General features: G+C 30.1%; 1 protein-coding gene across 2 annotated transcripts in view; it reads right to left on the bottom strand.

Moving 5' to 3' along the window:
* Positions 1-207: 207 nt before the first annotated feature.
* LOC142318878 (tRNA (34-2'-O)-methyltransferase regulator WDR6) overlaps positions 208-21,263 on the bottom strand; it is a 55,579-nt gene continuing 34,523 nt past the window's right edge. For both annotated transcript variants that reach the window (XM_075355468.1, XM_075355467.1), the window contains 5 exons: positions 14,698-15,022; positions 11,754-11,955; positions 8,095-8,519; positions 3,239-3,401; positions 208-361 (listed from right to left, as the gene is read on the bottom strand). In XM_075355468.1, the coding sequence (XP_075211583.1) occupies positions 277-361; positions 3,239-3,401; positions 8,095-8,519; positions 11,754-11,955; positions 14,698-15,022 (1,200 nt within the window). In that variant the 3' untranslated portion in view covers positions 208-276. The remainder of the gene's footprint in view (positions 362-3,238; positions 3,402-8,094; positions 8,520-11,753; positions 11,956-14,697; positions 15,023-21,263) is intronic.

Here is a 21,263-nt window from a genome sequence, read left to right as displayed (position 1 = left end):
ATATTTTATTTATACAAATTCTTTTATTTTTTTATTTTTTATTATTCTGTATCAGTTCATTTATTCAATTAACTCATAGATAGTGTAAATTATATTTTCACTTCATTCATAAAATGTTTAATCTGTAACAGTTTTATTTTAAGTTGTGTATAATACAAGTTAAAAATTAAACTTAAATTTATTCGAAGTGACAAATTAATAAACATGTGAATAAAAGCTATCTTTATTACATTCTGTAAAGTAATCTCTAAATAATAAATACACAAAATAGTATAGTTAACATTTTATGAAATTCAGTGACTTAGTGTTTATATGAACCACCTCCACTCCAACTCCATGTATGCAAACAGCAACAGTATCTCTGAAAAAAAAAAAATTGAGTAAACTTTTAATAAACAAAAGGATTTTTCAGAGGTAGATAAATAAAACAGTTTAAGCCTACTCAAGATAAAAAAAAAATCACTAAAATTTTCATCATAAAACTTGTCCTCTCATACCCAAAGTGTTGAACAAGATGAAATTTATATTATTATTGTTCCAAGAAGTACACAAGCTACTGGAAAGAAACAGAAATTTATTTTTGAAAAAAATTATAACTGCACTGAGGAATAAAATTAAGCTTTGTTTCTGACACAACAGAAAAGACAAGGATCCCGCGCGTGTGAATAGAACTTTTCACGTTGAATTCAAATATGCAAATAGATTTTATACATGTAAATATGTAGGTCAATTTTGAAATAAATTAAACAATTATATCCATACAGGGTTCAACTTACCTATGTGGTAGTTGTTTTCTTTTTGTGTTTAGCATTTGGAACATCCCTCTTCATCTAAGAATATCATATCATACCATCCAAAAATAACTACAAACATTCTTACACTCCATTATCACTAGTACCTGTTTTCCATGACAGATTTCCAGGTAGAAGTGTCTCCCATGCTCATAACTGATGGCGCAGAGATTCTCCAAAAAGAAATCTAGGTGGGAATCCAAGAAATGAATTTTTAGGGACATGTTAAATCCCATAAACATTTTTCACTAAATGCTAACTTTTTGACATTTCTTTGAATTGTTCATCTATAATCAAAGTTCTTATTTGGAAACTTACAAAAATTCCTTCCTTGATTTTAGTGTCATTAGGAAATTTTCCTTTCAAAAAATGAAATCCAGCACCAGTTTTATCATCACCTTAACAAAGCTTTTGAAGTCCTAATTTCATATGGAGTGGAGATAAAATATCATTTCTGAGTTAAACAGCAAAGGATATACACCTTACTGCTCAAATGTAAGTGCCTTATTACAATGCTTTATTAATGCTTCGGGCATTCCTTATGGTTTGTCTTGTCCCATTCACACAAAAAGCAACACAATTTAGTGTAACCAGGCTGCAAACCCATTAATAACACAATAACTTTTAAATTACAGTACAGTACTTACAACATCACATCACAACATACAGTACTTATACTGAATTTTTTCCTAACAGGATTTTCATATTAGCTGCATAAGCTAATAGCACAGAAGGAAATCTGTTTTCAGGGTGCAAAAGGAGAGCTTTTAAACTAGTTTTTGAATTAATGAATGGTCTTCATTCTGTAGTTATATAACTATGACAAGGATGTGCATCCATGAAAGCACAAATATTGTTACAATTACACTAAGCTATTTTCTTCAGAATAAAAATGTTAAAACTGTTCCTGATATTTATAAAAGAATCACATTTTAGTTTCAATATGGAGAAAATTCCAGCCTTTCAGCTTAGATCCCAAAAGCTCAGCTTACCTTAAGTTCAAATCCCTAACAAGGTCATCTAATTCACCTTGACTTATCACATGAGATTCACAGGAAGAGGATTCTGCTTCAAAAATAGGAACTTGCTTCTAGTGTCAAACTTCAGTGGCTACCTCAAATTCAGATTCATCTTCTAAATATAGATGTGTTGGAGGATGCAGTACAGGTAAGCCCACCGTGAGGTGCTGGCATCATAGCAGATGGTAAATTTGGGTATTGCACTATGTTGTTTGAATTTACTACTTAATCCTTCTAACCTTATAAAAATAACAGTCCAACAAATGATCTTGTGATTCGTGCCATACAGTCAGAATGGCAAAACTCATGTGCCAATTACAACTAGTCCTGTCTATTGGATTTTTTATAAAGGTCAAACAGCATTTATGAGGGGCCCAGTTCATTTCTTGATCCCCAACTGCACAACCAAAATATGGTTTTTTATGGCATTTTTTGGTACTTATAGTTTATACAGAACCCCTTCTGAAATCCAATTGATTTTTGTGTTTTATTTGTTCTAGTAAATTTTTGTCATTTATCTATTAGTATATTATTTATGATATGAATTTAGAAGTATAGAAGATAATAATTATACATAACCTTTCTACGCAACTCAACACGATGAAACTTATAGTATATAATATTTATTTTTAACATTAATCAGATTATGTTGATTCCATGTAATGATGAACTGTACACGTATATCAATATAACCTAACCAAACATAATCTACACTCGCTTTGCTCATTAACCTCGTCTGATTAATGCAATTCAGTAATTCCAGATTCTTCATTTTATATTCGGAATTGCACTGCTTGCTACTCGGAATTCGGTAACTCCCAAATAATTTTCATTTTATATTTTTATACAGCACTACATGCATGTAAAGGTGTGCTGTATAATCAACTGATAAGTACCATTTTTTAACTAGCTGAGTAAATTTCATCACTGTTCTTTAAACACCAAATCCCCACACATGCAGAAGTTATTCATTTAACTTATGCACTCCTGTTATATACACTTTTACCATTATTCTGTTATTACTACCAGAATCATATTTTAAGTATATAATTAAATAATAAGATATACTATATCTTTATAACTTTAACAGTCTTATTATTAATTATATTCTTAAAATATGATTCTGGTAGTAATAACAGAGTAATTGTTCGGTAAGAACAAGAGTAAGAATAAGTACAAAAGTAATTACAGAGTAATTACTCTGTTACATACACTTTTTTAAAGTGTATGTAAAAGGAGTGGATAAATGAAAAATATTACATCCCAGTTTAAACTAGACTGCTAAGAAATTTTTCATATTTAATTTAACTGAAAGAACTGCAACAGATCTCAGTTTTGTTAAAAATCAATGAAATAAACACTTTATTCATGATATATTTACGCCATATATTTAATGAACTATAGAAGAAAATTCATAAGTGTACTTACACTAAATGTTTCCAAGCCTCAACTCCATGAATATCCGCAACAACAGAAACATACTGGGCAATAAAATTTACAATTAGTTCATTTTTTTCTAATTTCCATGACAGTAAATTGATTCTCTGGTCAACTCCAGCAGAAATAATATAATTATCAATTATTTTGATACCTTAAAAAGACAACATAGAAGATATGAAATTAATAAAGGTAGTCAAGGTTGCATAATTACCAAAATAAAAATTACTTTTTTTTTTCAAAAATATTGTGCAATTGAATGTTTATATTTTGGATTGATATAAGTTGTGTACGAGTGCACTGTTAACCAAAAAAATATTGCTTTATACCTACAAAAATAACCTTTAATAACCTAAATAACCTTATTGCCTAAAACACCTAAATAAATCTTAGGATAAGAAGCCTAAGTTTAAAAAAACTATATATAATAATTACAACAGTATAATGAATGGTTTTTCTTTCATAACATAAAAATTTACATCTCATCATTGAAATCAGCAAAAAAAATCAGAAGATATCACAAGTCTAATCAGGTAAGAGAGTATTTCTAATGTACAATTTAATCACCAACTTTTTTTAATTTTTATACTTTCAAAGATAGAAAAAATAAACAAACACTAAAATGACCACAAGCAAGGTTTTTAGTGATATCACTAAATAAATCACAATTATGATGATTGTTATTTATTAGGATGATGAATCCTCATTGTATTTTTGTTTTAATTATCAAATTTTGTAAAATTACATGTTTTCAAGCTTGAGTTTTGCGTTTTAAAGCAGTTCCTATGCATTAAGATCACAACTTCAATAATAACAACAATAGTGATATATTGTAACACAGTACAATTTGGCAGATTTATTGTAACATAGTATAATTTTACAGTTTGGCAGATTTCATTTGTCAACCTGTATACACAATACAATACCAAATAAAGAAATATTATATTTTCTGTGCATCTTCTCTTCGTTTGTGGGTTCAGTACATTGCTATGTTTGCTTAATTTTATATCCCCAAAGACATTAACTTATATTCTCAACAACAACAAAATTGTGATCATTATTATCCCTCCTCAAAATTTCTTTTTAGATACTAGAATTTAAATCAATCTGAATACACAGAAAACATTGAATGGTATCTGATTACAGCACAAAATCAGAACTGATGCAAGTATTGCAGTAAGCAGTAATATCAGATCAATAGCATCATCATTAATAACCAGATCTGGCACTAACATTACTAGAGAATGCCTCGTGGAAGAGTAAAAAATAAAATGCCTGCAAAAGGGAATTTTAAGTTTCAGTTTAATTTTAGAAGCAGAACTGAAAGAAATTTATACTTAAACAACCAAATTCCTAGAATAATAAGAGATGTGGAAATGCAAGATGTAACACACTAAAAAAAATTAATAGGGTATTCAGTCTACCATTTTTGTTATTTTAATTTGTATGTAGAAGAAGCAGTACGGAAAGTAAGAGAAAAGCCAAATTTAGGATTCACTGCTACTTTGGCAGACATTAGAAACAAGTTAAAAGAAGCAAAGAACAATATTGATTCACTGCTAGAGGAGAAATTTTATCTAAAAGTAAACATAGGTAATGAAATGTGATAGGAAGTAAGATAATTATGAATTAACTACACTGATAAATACAATCTTTTTTCTTAACACGTGATAAATGATTTTAAACTGTTTTTTTTTTTTTTTTTTTTTTTTTTTTTTTTGCTGCTGACAACGAATATGAACTCAGAATCTTTCTATCATTCCACCATTTTTGAAAAAAAAAAATTTTAATTACTGGATTTTTCAATGTATAGATAGCATTTTAAACTCCTATATTGTATTTTGTTAACTCATTTTTTATTGTTTAACTTTCTTAACATAATTTGTAAGCTATAAATAAACAATACTAGACAAAGAATTATATCATATCATAGTCACATTACGACATCATATCTAATACTGAAGAGTGAGCCTTCAGGACAAGATTAATCATATCTGTGCAGGTCAAAACGTGTAGATGAAAACACAGCTGTGTTTGTATTAAGCACTGAATTTAGGAATGAATTAATTTTGTTCAGTCTTAAGTTTGTTAACAGTGCAGTGTCATAATGCCTCGAAATTGTGTAGATGATGTGGACGCCTTTTGTTATGTATGTGGTCAGTGTACCGTAAAATCAAACAAAAAGAACATTACACCTTTAATTAAAAAATCATATCATTTGTACTTTCAGTGTAAAATTGGTGATCAGGTAAGACATGGGCTTCTCATGTAGTATGCACTAATTGTTCTGTATATTTAAGAGAATGGCTGAAAGACACATCGAAGGCTTTGTCCTATGGTTTGGCATGAACCAAAGGATCATGTAACCGATTGTTAATTTTGTTTAACAAGTGTGTCTGGGATTTCTAAAAAATCTAAACGTACTATAAAATATCCTTCATTGCAATCTGCAATCAGGCCTGTACCTCTCAGTGAAATTATTCCACTTCCCGAACTACCTGTGAATGTATGTTTTGAAAGCAGCAATGAAGAATCAGGCAGTACTGAAGACGACAACAATGATTTTTGATTTTGAATTATATTCCAATATCCCACATCTTATATTAAAAGGTGAATTAAATGACTTTGTTAAGGATTTAAATTTATGAAAAAATCAAGCTGAACTGTTAGGATCATGACAGCAAGGTTGGAATTTATTTCAAAAAAACACAAAAATTTTGGGCTTTTGAAGCTGACAAAAAGAACTTTCTCAGTACTTTATTGATGAAAATAATTTGGTTTATTGCACAAATATTGATGAGCTTATGTTGCACTAAGGACAAGTTCATAAACCTGAGGACTGCCACCTTTTCATAGATTCATCCAAGTGTAGTTTAAAAGTGGTTCTATTACACAATGGTAACAAATATTCTTCAATACCAATCATTTATGGTATTAATTTGAAAGAGACATATGATGTGATGAAAGACGTTCTTGAAAAAATAAATTATAAAAAACATAGTTGGAACATGTGGTGATTTTAAAGTTATAGCTACTTTAAAATTGTAGCTATAATGTTAGCCTATATGTTAGGCATGCAGTTAGGCTATACTAAGTACATGTGTTTTCTTTGCGAATGGAACAGCTGAGCTAGGGATAAACATTATGTTACCAAATAGTGAAAGAAACGACACAACTCCAAATGGGAAAAATATTATTCATGAGCCCTTAGTTGAACCCAAATAAATATTTTTACCCCCTTCCATATCAAGTTAGACTAATGAAAAATTTTGTAAAAGCAATGAAGAAGGATAGGCCTGGATTTTTAATCAGGTAGAAATTTCCAAATGTAAGAGAAGGAAAAATTAAAGAAGGAATATTTGTTGGTCTTCAAATAAGACAGTTGGTCAAAGATGAGGTATTTAATTCAATGTTAAACAATGTAGAAAGTGCAGCTTGGGCTTCATTTAAAGACGTTGGCAAAACTTTTCTCGACAAACAAGAATCCAACAATTACCACGATATTGTTAATCAACTTCTTACTTCATACTATGGGATGTAACATATCTTTGAAAATACATTTTCTCCACTCACATGTGGATTTTTTCCTGGACAACCTTGGAGACGTAAGTGACAAACACGGCTTACGTTTCCACCAAGACTTTCGGTGATGGAAAGCCGCTATAAAGGGAAATGGAATACTAACATGCTAGCCGATTACTGTTGGACATTAATTCGGGATGTGCCTGAGGCTATTTATAAAAGAAAAGCATCAGTGAAATCATTCTAACACAGGTATAGCCATGCAAAATTATAAATTTTACAGGTTCTAACTATATTTTTCCTTAATTTTTTTGAAGCATAATTTATTTAAAACTAAGGGTGATAAAAAAATTGTATTTAAAGATCTGTAATATATGCAAAAAAGCAATTTATGAAATGGTATCACACTTAGAAACATTAAATTTTTTTTGTCAATCAGTGATATTAAGATCAAGAGAACATAATATATCAGACGCTGAAGAATTTAATAATTTAAGTAGTAAAATGAAAAAAAAAAGGATGAAATAAACAAGATTTCAAAAGGGGACTACCATAACCCAGAAATGACCTTTTGTACAGAAGAAGGTCTGCTAGCCACATCAGATTATGAATTAGAAATCTACTAAAAATATTAGTATGGATCATAACTTGTACGAGTGAAACTGAGTGACAGAAAAATAAAGAAAACTGACTTTTGACATTATTCAAGAATATTGAAATTAGATGGATTGATAAAGTATCAAATTAAGAGATTTTAAAAAGATGAATTGAAGAAAAGGAAACTACAAGGCAAACTCTTGTGTAAAGAAATGGAAGGTTCTTCTTAACTAATATCGGTCGATATATTACTATGGTAATATTGGTATATTAACTGTGGATGACTTTGTAATCAATAAGGAGGAGAGTGAAGAAACTATGAAGGATCTTTACTCAGATAATTTCTAAGAAAAATGTTGGAAGATTAAGAGAGACTGAAAGAGGATGAACTATCAGGTGATAACTAGAAGTAAAAAAAACTACAGAGGATTCATTCACGTAGTCTATGAGAGAGGCAAGATAATAAAGTATTTTGAATATGAGTCTAGTTAGAGAATATCAGACATGATGGGAGCCAAAGAATATTGAGAAACCGATTTTGGTTGACTCAAAGCTCATTCTATTTAGTAAAGAAAAAAATTTAGAAGGTAAAATTACAACAGTAAAGGAAGTAGAAATAGTTGAGGGTGTAGGAGTTATACTGAGGGTAAGAGATAAGAAAGGGTTAGAATAGTGCATCACACTAGTTAAATGAAAGATGAAACAAGCAAAAAGTAAAATAAAATTACCTGAGACTTGTGAGGAATGTATTGAATTACTACTCCAGCCAGAGATTTTTTTTATTTTATTATCATCTTCAATTAGAGTTAAGACATTGATAACAACACAGCAATCATCACCACCAGTTACTAAAAGAAATTTATCAATTCTCTCAGATTCACAATAGCTTCCTTGATAATTTAAGCTGTCAATAATAATACAGTCACAGCTGTTTATACCCGACTGATGAGTTAATAATGAGATAGAACCTTCTTGCAGAATATTCCAAAAAGTAAGTTTACCATCAGTTGCTGTAGTTAAAACCATATTAGTTGCTTTATTTGCATTAACAGTTTTATTATATTTGATACTAAATGATTTTAATAAACATCTGTTATATTCAAATAAACACAATAATTCTATTTTACTTGACATAATATAAAAAGTGAATATCCTGTAATTAAAAATTAAATAAACCAATTAAAAATATTTCATAATTAATAAAAATATGTTTTAATTAAAAATATAAATAACAAGCTGATTAAATGTGTTATTCTAGGCATCAGATTCTTCTCATCTACCATCCAAAAGGGAACTGTCAAACAAAATTCCAAAAAAATTCTACACATGAAAGTTCTACAATTTACGTATGTAGTTTCTTTTTCAGTTGGTAGGTTAGAACATTGTCAGTCACCAACAATAACATATGTGCTCCCGCTGACATCTGAGTTGCAACCATTGCCGTCTGCCAATATTAAGTTAGGCATATAGGTGTTATACTTACAAAACAACAATTTTTTACAATTCTCAAAATGAAATCATTAAAGAATTACAAGTTGAAAATAAAGCTCTAAAAAATAAAATGACTGGTTTGCTGGTTAAGTTGAAGGATCTTAGAACAATATTCTTGCAATAATTCATTGGAGATTGTTGGAATTCCTAAAATTACCTGATGAGAACACTTTGGAAATTTTTAAAGAAGTGGGGAGAAAAGTTTGATGCTTATCAAAGATTGAAGAACACCCCTTCCCATCTAAGAGCAGTAAAATCTGTTCAAGTGACTGACTAAGAGAATTGGCTGACCAAAAAGCAAAAAAAAGTTTAGTTTATCTATTCAGTAACTGAAAAACTACCTGGATAATGACTTTATAATTCTACTTTCACCAAAGCTTTTCTATCATGTGCAAAGAGCTTTCTTCACTAAAGCCGAAAGTATTAAACACAATAAACGTTATGAATTCTGGTGATTAGATAGAATTGGTCAGATAAAAATTAATTACGACAAAATCTCTCCCATCAAGATTTTAAGATCTAAGTAATTAACTAATTGATCTATAATTAAACTTCTGTAAAATAAATTTACTATATTTATTTACTATATTATTTTGGTGCATATTAGGGTAATTCAAATATAAACCAGATTTTTTCTGCACGGACTAAGGAACAGCAGTAAATGTGGTGAGGTGGTGTGAGCAATTAGTTGGATATGTGTGGAGGGGAGCAGCAGGCCAGCCATGCTCATAGGTCACGTTCCCACTTCAGTAGCAGAATGTATGAGCAGAATACCATCATCCGCTGCACAAGGAATTATAATTGCCAATAAAGGTGTCAAATCCTCGGAAATTTTTGAATTAGAATATGCTACCCTGTAAGAAAACTCAAGTGTTTGAGCCAAAAATTTTGAAGTGGCCATGATGCAGTACAGAACGAAAGTCATGAATGTTGTCTGCAGATCAGCATCAATTATGATAATATCCAGGCTGTTTGTGAAATTGTGGAAGGTGAGCACTGCATAACTGTCGCTGAATTGGCATCAGAGATGAGCATACGTGTTGGGAATATACGTACAATGTTGTCAGACACTCTTGGATACAGAAAAGTGTCTATGAGATGAATTCCATGTCTTCGCACTGCAACACATAGAAGTGTCTGGAAAAACATCTGTCTGCAGCTTCTGAATCACTCTGAGGAAGAAGAGGCAACTTTGGATTGTAATGGGACCTGCGATGAAACGCAGGTCTACCACTACATTCCATAAAGAAAGGGGACAAGTATGGAGTGTTGAAAAAGTGGGGAGGGGTGCTGATCAAGGCCAAAAAATGCTTGTCAGCTGGAAAAATTCTGGCAAATGTATTTTGGGACCCAAAAAGTGTACTGCTGATTGATTTCCAGCATGATGAAGGATGGTATATGCGGCAAACAATTGTCAGTTGTTGAATGATGTCAAGGCTGTTTATTGCAAGAACTGATGCCGGTAACCAATTTGCAACTTCTTCCTTATGCATGATAATGCATGGCTGCATACAGCAGCTAGCTCATGTTAAACTCGCACATTGGACAATTCTTAAACATTCACTGTACAGTCTAGAGTTGTCACTATGTGATTTCCACATGTTTGATTTGTTGAAAGAAGCTTTGGGAAGGGAAAGATTTGAAGATCATGGTGCATTTGAGCATTATGTGCGCAACTGATTGTTGGGGGGAGCCATCTTGTTTTTTGATAAGGGGAATTAGGAAGCTACCTATCCAGTGAAGAAAATATATTTCTGGCGAAGGAAACTATATAGAAAAAACAACATAATTTATTTGTAATTTTATCTAATATCAATAAAGCTATGAACACAAATTCTGGTTTATATTTGAATGGCCCTTGTACTAAGTGTTACTATTTTTTTTTTTTGTTACTGTGTAATTATAATAGTTTTTCTTATGTATTATAATAACAGTGTTTAAAATGCTAGTCAGTTAATATTAAAATGTCTTATTTTCCCTTCAATGATGAGTCACAGTATGTGCACTTAATTTGTTTTGTTAAAATGTTGGAGGACTTAACTAAAATTAGTATATGGCAAAATCTTTATTTTATAAGGCATTTTTCTGGTGTTAGTTTATTTTTGTCCCAATAGTAGGATGACACCAAAAGCGTTTTCCATTTGTTTGAAATAACTGATGACAATATTGATTCTAATATAATTTTAAGGAACTTCAATTTACCTGAAATATCAATAAGGGTTTTAATTTAATCTCCTTGATGATTTGACAACAATTGATGGAAAAGAATAATTTTTGTAAAATGCTTAACTTGGTATCTCAATAATATTTACAATAAATTCTCTCTTACTCTTGATCTAGTGTTTAGCAATGTAGTGGTGTCTATTTGCAGAGGATGTCTCACCTATCAATTTTAGTTAATTCTGCTACTTTAACAACAAGGAGTTGTTTGAAATGGTTTTAAAGTTTAATTTTAGGAAGGGAAACTTTAAAGCCTGCAACCAATTTACAACTTCTTCCTTATGCATGACTGCATACAGCAGCTAACTCGTGCTAAACTCCGCACTGGACAATTCTTGAACATTCATTATACTGTCTAAATGCATGAGTTACCACCATGTGATTTCCACATGTTTAGATTACTTTTTTTTACAGTGACCATGTTTCCTGTAAATTAGTGTAAAATAGCAGGAAAATTCCCACCAAAACACATTTAACACAAGTTACCATTAAGCACTGAAGTTAATACTTGTGCAGATTCACTAGATGATGTGGGAATTTATCAGTAGCTAATGACATAGCGGTTTGACTTAAAATTAAATATATACATATTTTAAATAAATTGATGTTGCAAACATCTTACTGTATCAACATCATAATGTAAATAAGTTTTCTTCATATAAAGTTAAATAATTACCTCAGATAACCATCAGAACAAGCAGCAAATATTAATACTGACTGTTTACTTGTATCTTTAAAATTAAATTCAGCAGATAGATCCATGAATCTAGTTTCAGGATCTATCATAGGTAATGCTTCTCTCCATGGTCGTTTAACTTTCTCAGCTCCTCTTAACATATATGAACAACATTCACATGCTTTCAATTCAAATGGGTTTACTGCAAACAAAAGAAGCAAAATACCACTAAATTTTAACAATTTCAAATACAGCAGTTATTAAGTTTGGGTCACTTAAAAACATAAGTTTGGGTTTTAATCACTTAAAATTTAGTAATATTAACAAAATCTATTTTTACTTTTAAGTGCATATCTTTATGTAACATTAAACAGTTTTATAAGATACAATTTAAAATTAGTCTGCATACTGTGTCTTCAGTACTGATATAATTTAAAATACAAATACGATTCAAAAGACAATAATTTTTAAAAGCTGATAAAAAATTCTTCCAATGGATGATATTGTTTTTTCAGTCCATTCACACAATTGTCTGATATGCAAACATATACACCATTTATTTATGTGCTAGCTAATTCATTATGTTTTATTTTACTTATTATACAAGGGCTGTCCAGAAAGTAATTTACATTTTGAAATAAAAAACCTACCAAATAAAAAAAAGAAATTTTATTATATACATTTGAAAGGGTCAATCTTAAACTATTTTTCTACAGTCACCATTTAAATTGAGGCACTTACCATAACGATGCATAAGCTTTTCAATTCCTTCACTGTAGAAAACTGTTGCCTTAGATTTTTGGCACCCATCTTGCACAAAACTTGTGATAACCAAACTTCCCTGATACAATTTCATACAGTAAACTTCATGAAATTTGGGGGAATGAAGCAAGAGTTCCATAATCGTAATGCGGTAATTTTCATGAATTTTATCAATGATTTTCATCATCAGTTCATCAGTAACAAGGCTAGGCTGACCACTGCGGTCCTCATCATGAACATTGCAGTCATTTTTAAACTGAATGCATCACTGCCTCACCCCATCTTTACTCCTTATTCCATCTCTGTACACCTCACAAAGTCGCCAATGAATTTCAATTGGTTTGAGATTTTTTGCCAGTAAAAAACTAATCACTGAATGCACCTCACAACTCACACTATTTTCTATAGAAGTGCACATTTCAATTATTCACAACAAACAAACTAGAAAAATACAGTCCACACGCTGTGACAACTTGAGGCGTACTGAGTGTACAAATGTTTTGACACCAAGATGGCGGCTCTATCCCCACCCATCTCCACATCAGGCACAAATGTAAGTTACTTTCTGGACCATTCTTGTATTTTATTCTATGTAATTATTTCAATTTTATTTATTTTGCTTCTTTTATTTATTGATGGTTGTACCTCATTTTATTTCCTTGAATTACACAACATAACACTCATAAAACTGTAAATATATTCCCACAAAAAAAAATTATTCTCCAAATTAATACAAAATATAATTTTGGTAATTTTTATTATGAATAGCAAGTATTATTTTCAAATGATACACATATTATAGCTATGTATAATAAAATAATACTTGAAAATTATATTAGCTTTAAAAATGCCACTCCATAAATATTACATGTTAAAAGACAGAGTATATATTTCAATGATGGTTATAATAATTAGCTTTCATTAAGATTTTAGAATCACTAAGACATAAAAATACTACATTGATGGGAATATATACATATAAAACTATAATTTTAAACAAGCATATTTCAACTTTTATTAATTTCTTAAAATGTTCATATTACATCAATTGTGAAACCCATCAAGTTTTTATCAGTTTACTGGAGGGGGCAACACATCACTAAGATTTCTATTTAGAAAAAATTAAAAAGTTTTAGGAATAATGTTTAGAACATTATTTTTTTCATTTAAACATTTTTTTTAATAATGGAGTGGTTCAGATACTTACAGGACTGTAGGCAACATGACTCAAAATTTCAACATTTAAGTTTTTTTGTTCTGAAGGCATTATGATATCCAGATTAAATTTGTGGGATATTTTCTCTAAATCTTTATTTATGTTAATATGGTGCATCATTTTTTTTTGGTTTTTTTGTTTTTACATAGGAATGTGCAATAAGTATTGCATTACATCATTTTCAATGTCCAAGTATTTTATATCAGTGCTTGGTCCCCCGTCTTCAGGTGAAATGAACAAAAGTAGCCTGTGGACCATATTCTAAAAGCAAATATTTTATGCGAGGTAAGTAGATTAAGAGGTTAAGAATGCATGTCTTCTGTTACTGCTAGTTTTCTGTATATTTTGAAACTACATATTTTTTTTATTGCTTTTTCTGATGGCATGGTCAAGAAAACTTATTTGTACACCACCTTCGAATCCAGCTGTAAATTTGTAGTATATTTTGTTTACACATAATAATAGTATTTTAATAAAGGAATTCAATTACTTTTTAACACAGAATGTAAATAATATTTAAAGAAAATGAAATTTTTTAAGTAAAAGTAGAAAAGATTATAAACATTTTAAATTATAGTATACTATAATACAATAAAAGTACAATATTAGTTTAATTCTTCAAGTTACTGCTTCTGTTTACTTAGTAATTCTTAAAGGATATAAAAGTCACTCATTGTAATCTTCTAGAAAAGCTGATATTTCTGCATGCAACATTACAGTGCCCCCTAAAAACAAATTGACCCCTCCCTATGATGAAATCAATTCATGTATCCGAATGGATTCATATTTGTTAATTGCATTTAAAAAAAAGTATAATAAATGATAAATTTATTTGGAGACTGTTCTAACTCTTAATTAACATTTATTTAACTGAACAACAATAAATAAAATGTTAAAATGTGAGAGGTATCCTTAGAAGGGAAAAATGGTATAAAAAAATGTATATAGTGATTAATGAATACTGACCATTATAATCAATTTTAACAGTCCAGACCTTCAACTGTGCCCGACCACCAGCAGTAAATATTAGAAATTTATCAATCATGCCTTTGCTTTCTATTGGCAAAGTAGTGATTGCTCTTACACTGGACAAATGTCCAGTTAATAATAAAAGTGGTTGCCAGTTATTCTCTGTTATTAGACTAATTCTAATCGATGTATCTTCACTTCCAGAAACAACAATTACTCCTTCATTACAAACAGAAGAACCTGAATTTTCTAAATCCTGTCTGTCTGTTTTAAGTGAAGTCAATAATGATAAAGCATTCACTTCTCGATTGTGAAATCCTTCCTAGAAAACAAATTTATTATAGTGAATTAATAATATATTTAACTAAGCAAAAAATATATAAAGCTAGCAAGCCCCATTATCCATTAATAAATTAACTAACAATTATAACCATAAATTGAACTTCCATATGGAACTGAATACAGTACTGACCACAGTTATTGCAGTTAATGCATGAATTTTTGTTCTATTCAAAGCACAAAATTCAAAATGCATGATGTATTTTTTTACAGTACATGTGTGATACTTAAAAAGGCTAAGCTAGATGTTTATTTAGAAATCGTCAATTAGAATAAAAGACGTAAAATATTTTACAAAAAAATATTTTTTTTTAGGTTAAATAAACATATAAATTTTACAATAAATAACAATCAGAGGTTAATAATTATTAATAAATCAATAAATTTAAATTAAAAAAAAGTAAAAAAAAGCAGATGAAGTCTGATTTGAATCAATGTGCCTTCCTCTTGCAAGATCCAAATATTTCATTAATTAAAATTTTATTTGGCTATAACTCTGGAACCAATGAAAATAAGTACCACTTATGATATATCATTGAAAAGCTCTTAATGAGGGCTTTTAATGAGTTAAGAAAAATTCCAAAATTCAAATTTTTTTGGATTTTGGCCTTTTTTGGACACTTTTGGTTCAGTCGATTGCAATCAAAATGGGAGGTGCACAACTAGATGTTACAACAGTCTTAAATCCAAAATTTCAACATTCTACGACTAATTTTTTTGAGTTATGCAAGACATATACATATGTACAGATGTCACACTGACACTAGTCAAAATAGATTCAGGGATGGTCAAAATAAATATTTCTGTTAAAATCTGAAAATTTTCCTGATCACAATACTTCCTTTACTTCGTACAAGGATGTAAAAATCAGCTCATTGAAAGTAAATGAAGGGATCTGTTGAAAAGGTTGGGCAATATTTGGGGATTAATACATTGTGAATCTACTCTATTCCTGATTTGGTAAATGAGAATGTGACTGAAATGGTTTTTGATAAGACATGGGATCTCAATTTTACAGCAAATATCTGTAAAATTTGTAACATTTGATGCAACAGTAAATTAAACTATCAAGAAACAAGCACTGATTATGTGACAATAGAAAGTATTTCTGGCAAGATATTGGGTTAAGTAAAAGTGTCTACCTATCAGCCACCTGAATCGGGTGTGGATTCATCACTGTATGCAAACCAATCCCTGTCTCAATAAAGAAGAATTTTGTTAATTAAAGATAAAAGAATTAAAAATGATTTAAACTTAAATTTTTATGGGTAGGTAAGGCTGGGAGTATAAAAACGATAAGGCTGCATTTATTCTTGTAATTAAGTATCAACCTACAGTATTAACAAAGATCGTAATTACATTGGAATTTATAGATAGTAATGTTAATTACATATGGATACAGTGCGATACATTACAACCAATGAATATGGTAATTAAAATGGTAACCAATTAAATTGATTATATGTAAGTAATTATTGATATATATTTATCTTAAACATACAATTCACTGTTGGGTTGTTTTAAAAATTAATTTTATTTTTAAATGGCTTATTTTTAATAAATGTGAATCTAACTTCTCTGGTAATTAAAGTCTACTACAAAAACACTCATAATTTATGAGCAAAATGTAATAATTCATTAGTGTTTTGATTTAGTGAAAATTATGATGCTTAGTACACAATATGGTTTCATGAAAAAACTTTTTTATAGTGGCCTATTTGATATTCATTATCACATCAATATCTAAAAGTAGGGATTTTTGGCTCCAAACATGATTGATTCTACATGCCTAATACACTCTTAAGCCGCATATTTTTAGTTATTGGTGGTTAAGCTAAATGCCATCAGCAATGCCATTTACTTGATTTTGTTTCTTTTCTCTAACTCTAAACTTCTAGACGACAATAATATTTTTGATTTAATGGAAGGTAACAGTGATACATATTTCTCTGATCCACGTGATTTCAACATTACTGAAGTAAAATAGGTTTAATTTTCCAAATGATTTTAGTAAGACTTTTACATTAACCTTAGATTATTTAATAACGTCTTAAATATAAATGTTAAACACTAGAGTTAATTTTAAGCAGGTATTCCATATCTGATCTGCAAGAACATTTCCTGGAATTATGTATCACAAAGTTTATTTAATAATTTTGTTACAGAAAAAAATTATTCCCAGGTCAGTTATTACACAGAAAAACTGATTTTTATGAATTTTTTCAAACTTCTGGTCTGCTAATGTTAATTTGGCTGTAGATCTGCTAAATAGAGCTTTGCTCAATTCTGGCAACTCCCTTGCATAACAAAGTTATTAAATCAAGGTATACTCTTTGGTTCAAAAAAAAATATTCAAATATTACATTAAAAAAGATGTATGCGTAAAATGGAATATTCTAAGTACTGCTTGAGAAAGCTTTGGAAATTGAGAATTTTAATAATAAAAAAGAAATTTCCCAAAGTAATAAGAATTACTTTGATAAATTTTACAGCACAGTATTAAGTTCAAACGTTTCTGAACTATTAAGTATGTAAAAATGATTCTAGGTCGATAAGTAGTGAGAATGCTTTTATATGGCATTAGAAATGCTATATAAAAGTGACTGTGATGATGATGTTAAATATAAACTAACAGAGGAAAGCATTAAGAAATTAAAATCTCTAGGATTTGAAATTGTCGGTGGAAAATTAAAAAGCACCAATAGGTTGTTGAAATGAAAAATAATTTTTTCTTATATAGAGATGAATTATTTAAATGTTAAAAATGTCGCGTCTACTGAAGAATCGTTAACATATAAACAAATACATAAACACACCCCATTTGAAAACAACTTTAAAATGGGTGATAAAATTATAATAAGAATAAATCAACTGGACGAGTATACTGTTCCAGTTGTCTACGTATTATACAGTATTATACGTCTATACAGTTGTCTATGTATTCGTGGGAAACTTGTTGGTGAAAACAATAAAAAATCAACATCAGAATTGGTTAATTGTGCCAGGGCCTTTCTATTCGATGAGATTGTTTATAAAATAAACGGGCAAGAGGTGGCCAGCACGAAGAACATAGGTGTGACCACTATTATGAAAAATGTAATTTCAATAACAAACGATTCAGTTCTATTGTTGGAACAAGCCGAGTAGGTTACTGGTACAAATAAAATTAATATAGACGACGATGGGGTGTTTACTTTATACATTCCCCTTTCAATGTTGTTGGGTTTTGCTGAAGATTATAAGAAAATAATTATAAACAACAGGCAAGAATTGTTATTGAAACGTACTAGTGATGATGTAAATGCTATACTGGCCACAGTTTCAGATCATAAATCTAGACTAGAAATAATAGATGTTGCATGGCGTGTACCATATTTAAAGGTATCGAGTCAATATCAGTTGGAATTGGCCAAATTGAGAGAAAAAAATGATGAATTCCGTATACCGTTTAGAAGGTGGGAAATTCATCAGAATCCAACAGTCCCACAGACAAAATCTATGGTTTGGAATGTAAAAACATCACCACAATTGGACAACCCTAGATACGTTACTGTAGGGTTTCAAACCGATAAGATTAAATAAAACTACGAAAAACGCATCGGAATTTGATTCGTGCAACATTAAAAATATTAAAGAATTTATAAATTCACACTATTATCCATACGAGGATTTAGAGAGTGATCGAATGTTGATGTAAAAAATGTTTGTAGAGTTTAAACAATTGTATTATAAATTGACCGATTCGCCACATACGTTTTCAGATTATAAAAACAAATATCCCTTGTACGTGATTGATTGTTCACGACAAGATGAATCCAAAAAAAAGGGCGTTATTGATTTGAAAATTAATACTGAAGTTGAAGAGAATTTTAAACCAAATACAATCGCGGATTGTTTATTAATATATGAAAATGTGGTGGCTTATTCGCCGTTAACCGGCAAAGTAATTAAACAACCTTCATAAGTAGAAATTTTAATTATTTTTTTATTTTTAATTTTTAATGTAATGAATAATTTACTCGTATACTGGCAAAATCTTCTTTAATGTATTGAATTATTTACTCGGGTTTAGAACCAGTTTTTAATGCGTTGATCCCGCTTTCGCTGAAAGTAATGATGTCAGACTTTAAAATTAATTTAAGTGATTAAAACTGTTAAGCGAGTGGTAAAAAACAAATTTTCATTTTATTTCATCATCAATTTCAAAAAATGATGGGAAAAGGGCGTATCTCGAGAATGGCTGCAGGCGGATGAAACTAGTGGCAATCGTTCCCAGATGTGGAAAGTACCCTTTCAAGTCAGCCTTTCAAAATCGCATAAAAAATCGTCTAGGACACACCGTTTTCGAGTTATGCCCTTTTTTAAAACTTTATTTAAAATGGTGACTTTTTGGATTTAAAATTGGCGGGCGACTGGAAAGTGGTGGTCTGAGGTTCTCAACCAATCAGCGCTCGTGAAAAAAAACCTTACATACTGGGCCAATCTTCTTTAATGTATTGATTTATTGAAGAAAACATAGTCGTGTTTTGCTGTGCTTTTTGTAGTAGATACACGCTTTTGTGGTGAAAATTTAACTGGAAAGTGGCAGTGCTATCCGCGAAAAAGGCCTGAGGTTCTCGACCAATCAGCGCTCATGAAAAAATCCTTACATACTGGGCCAGTTTTTAACGTGTTACTTTATTGAAGAAAACAGTCGTGTTTTGGTGTGCTTTTTGTAGTAAATAGATGCTTGCGTTGGGAAATTTAACTGGAAAGTGGCGGTGCTCTCCGTGAAAAAATCTTACATACTGGGCCAATTTAGGCTACTTTTTAATGTATTCCCTGGCCCAGGATGTAAAGTTTTTATACTACTTATCTGTGTGTGTGTGTTTTGTGCACATAATTTTAAACATAGCACTAATGAAAAATGTTGTTCATGCACAAAACAGATTTTTGCAAGCAGACGCTTCAAAAATTAAAAATTGATGTGTTAGTTTTAAGTTCAAATTAACCATAAACTATAAAGTCTGTGTAGATGGCAGCAATTGTCAATGGTAACTGTGAGGTTGTGGAATGGTGATGCTCATTTGACAGTTGTGCAACTAGTTCTGGGAATCCCTGTCATGTTTATGGTGCCACATGTGCATAAGTCTGCATCAGTGTTTAAGCTAACATCTTATTTGTATTAAAATCAAAATTATGTGATTACTAACTTTTGTTACTAAATATTAATTTTATCAGTGTTTCAGTGAAATAATTTTATTAAAATAACTGATACAAAAAATTAGTTTTATGATATTAAGTGTTCACTTAATAACCTTTGGGTTCAAAGTTTGAAGTCTAGGTCTGTTAATATTTAAATTAACATATTAAAAATAGAGGTTTAAAAAGAAAAAATGGCCAACAAATTTATAGTCAAATGGCTTAGTGAATTTGTGGAAACTGATTCTCTGAAAAGTCATAAAATATGAATTCAGTTAAAATAAATATTTATGTTTCATCAAGAAAATATAGTAAAATTTGTGTTCATTATCATGATCACCATCAAGGGTAGAAGTGGACAGGCACATAGCGATTTTACTACTGAAAAAATGTGGGACAGTATTTGGAGATTAACCCACCGGGTTGGTCTAGTGGTTAATGCGTATTCCCAAATCAGCTGATTTGGAAGTCGAGAGTTACAGCGTTCAAGTCCTAGTAAAGCCAGTTATTTTTACACGGATTTGAATACTAGATCGTGGATACCGGTGTTCTTTGGTGGTTGGGTTTCAATTAACCACACATCTCAGGAATGGTCGAACTGAGAATGTACAAGACTACACTTCATTCATACATCTCATACATATCATCATCATTCATCCTCTGAAGAATTATCTAAACGGTAGTTACCAGTTACGCCTCAAGGAGGCGCCATCAGTATAGCAGCTAAATTAAAACGTGTTTGGTTCAACAACACTATGTTCACATCGTGAAAATTTGTGCATTTTTGACACTTGGAAAGAAGTTACGGTACAAGTATTAATTGAATATTTTAATGAAGATAAACATGATGTAATTTCAAAATTCTGTTTAAATAAATTAGAAAATATTGAATTTCAAATTAATTTAGAAATTTTAAATATAATTTTAGAACTTAGTGCATTATTTCAAATTTTCAGCATGAGAACTAATGCCACTTGATGCTTTTCAATTTGCTTGTGCATAAATAAGTAAAATATCTTAGCAAAATAAACAATAACTTATTG

The sequence above is a fragment of the Lycorma delicatula genome, chromosome 2 (genome assembly GCF_047948215.1).
Source record: "Lycorma delicatula isolate Av1 chromosome 2, ASM4794821v1, whole genome shotgun sequence".
Classification (NCBI taxonomy): domain Eukaryota; kingdom Metazoa; phylum Arthropoda; class Insecta; order Hemiptera; family Fulgoridae; genus Lycorma; species Lycorma delicatula.
The sequence above is the reverse complement of the archived record's forward strand: the minus strand, read 5'-3'. Positions and strand labels throughout refer to the sequence as shown.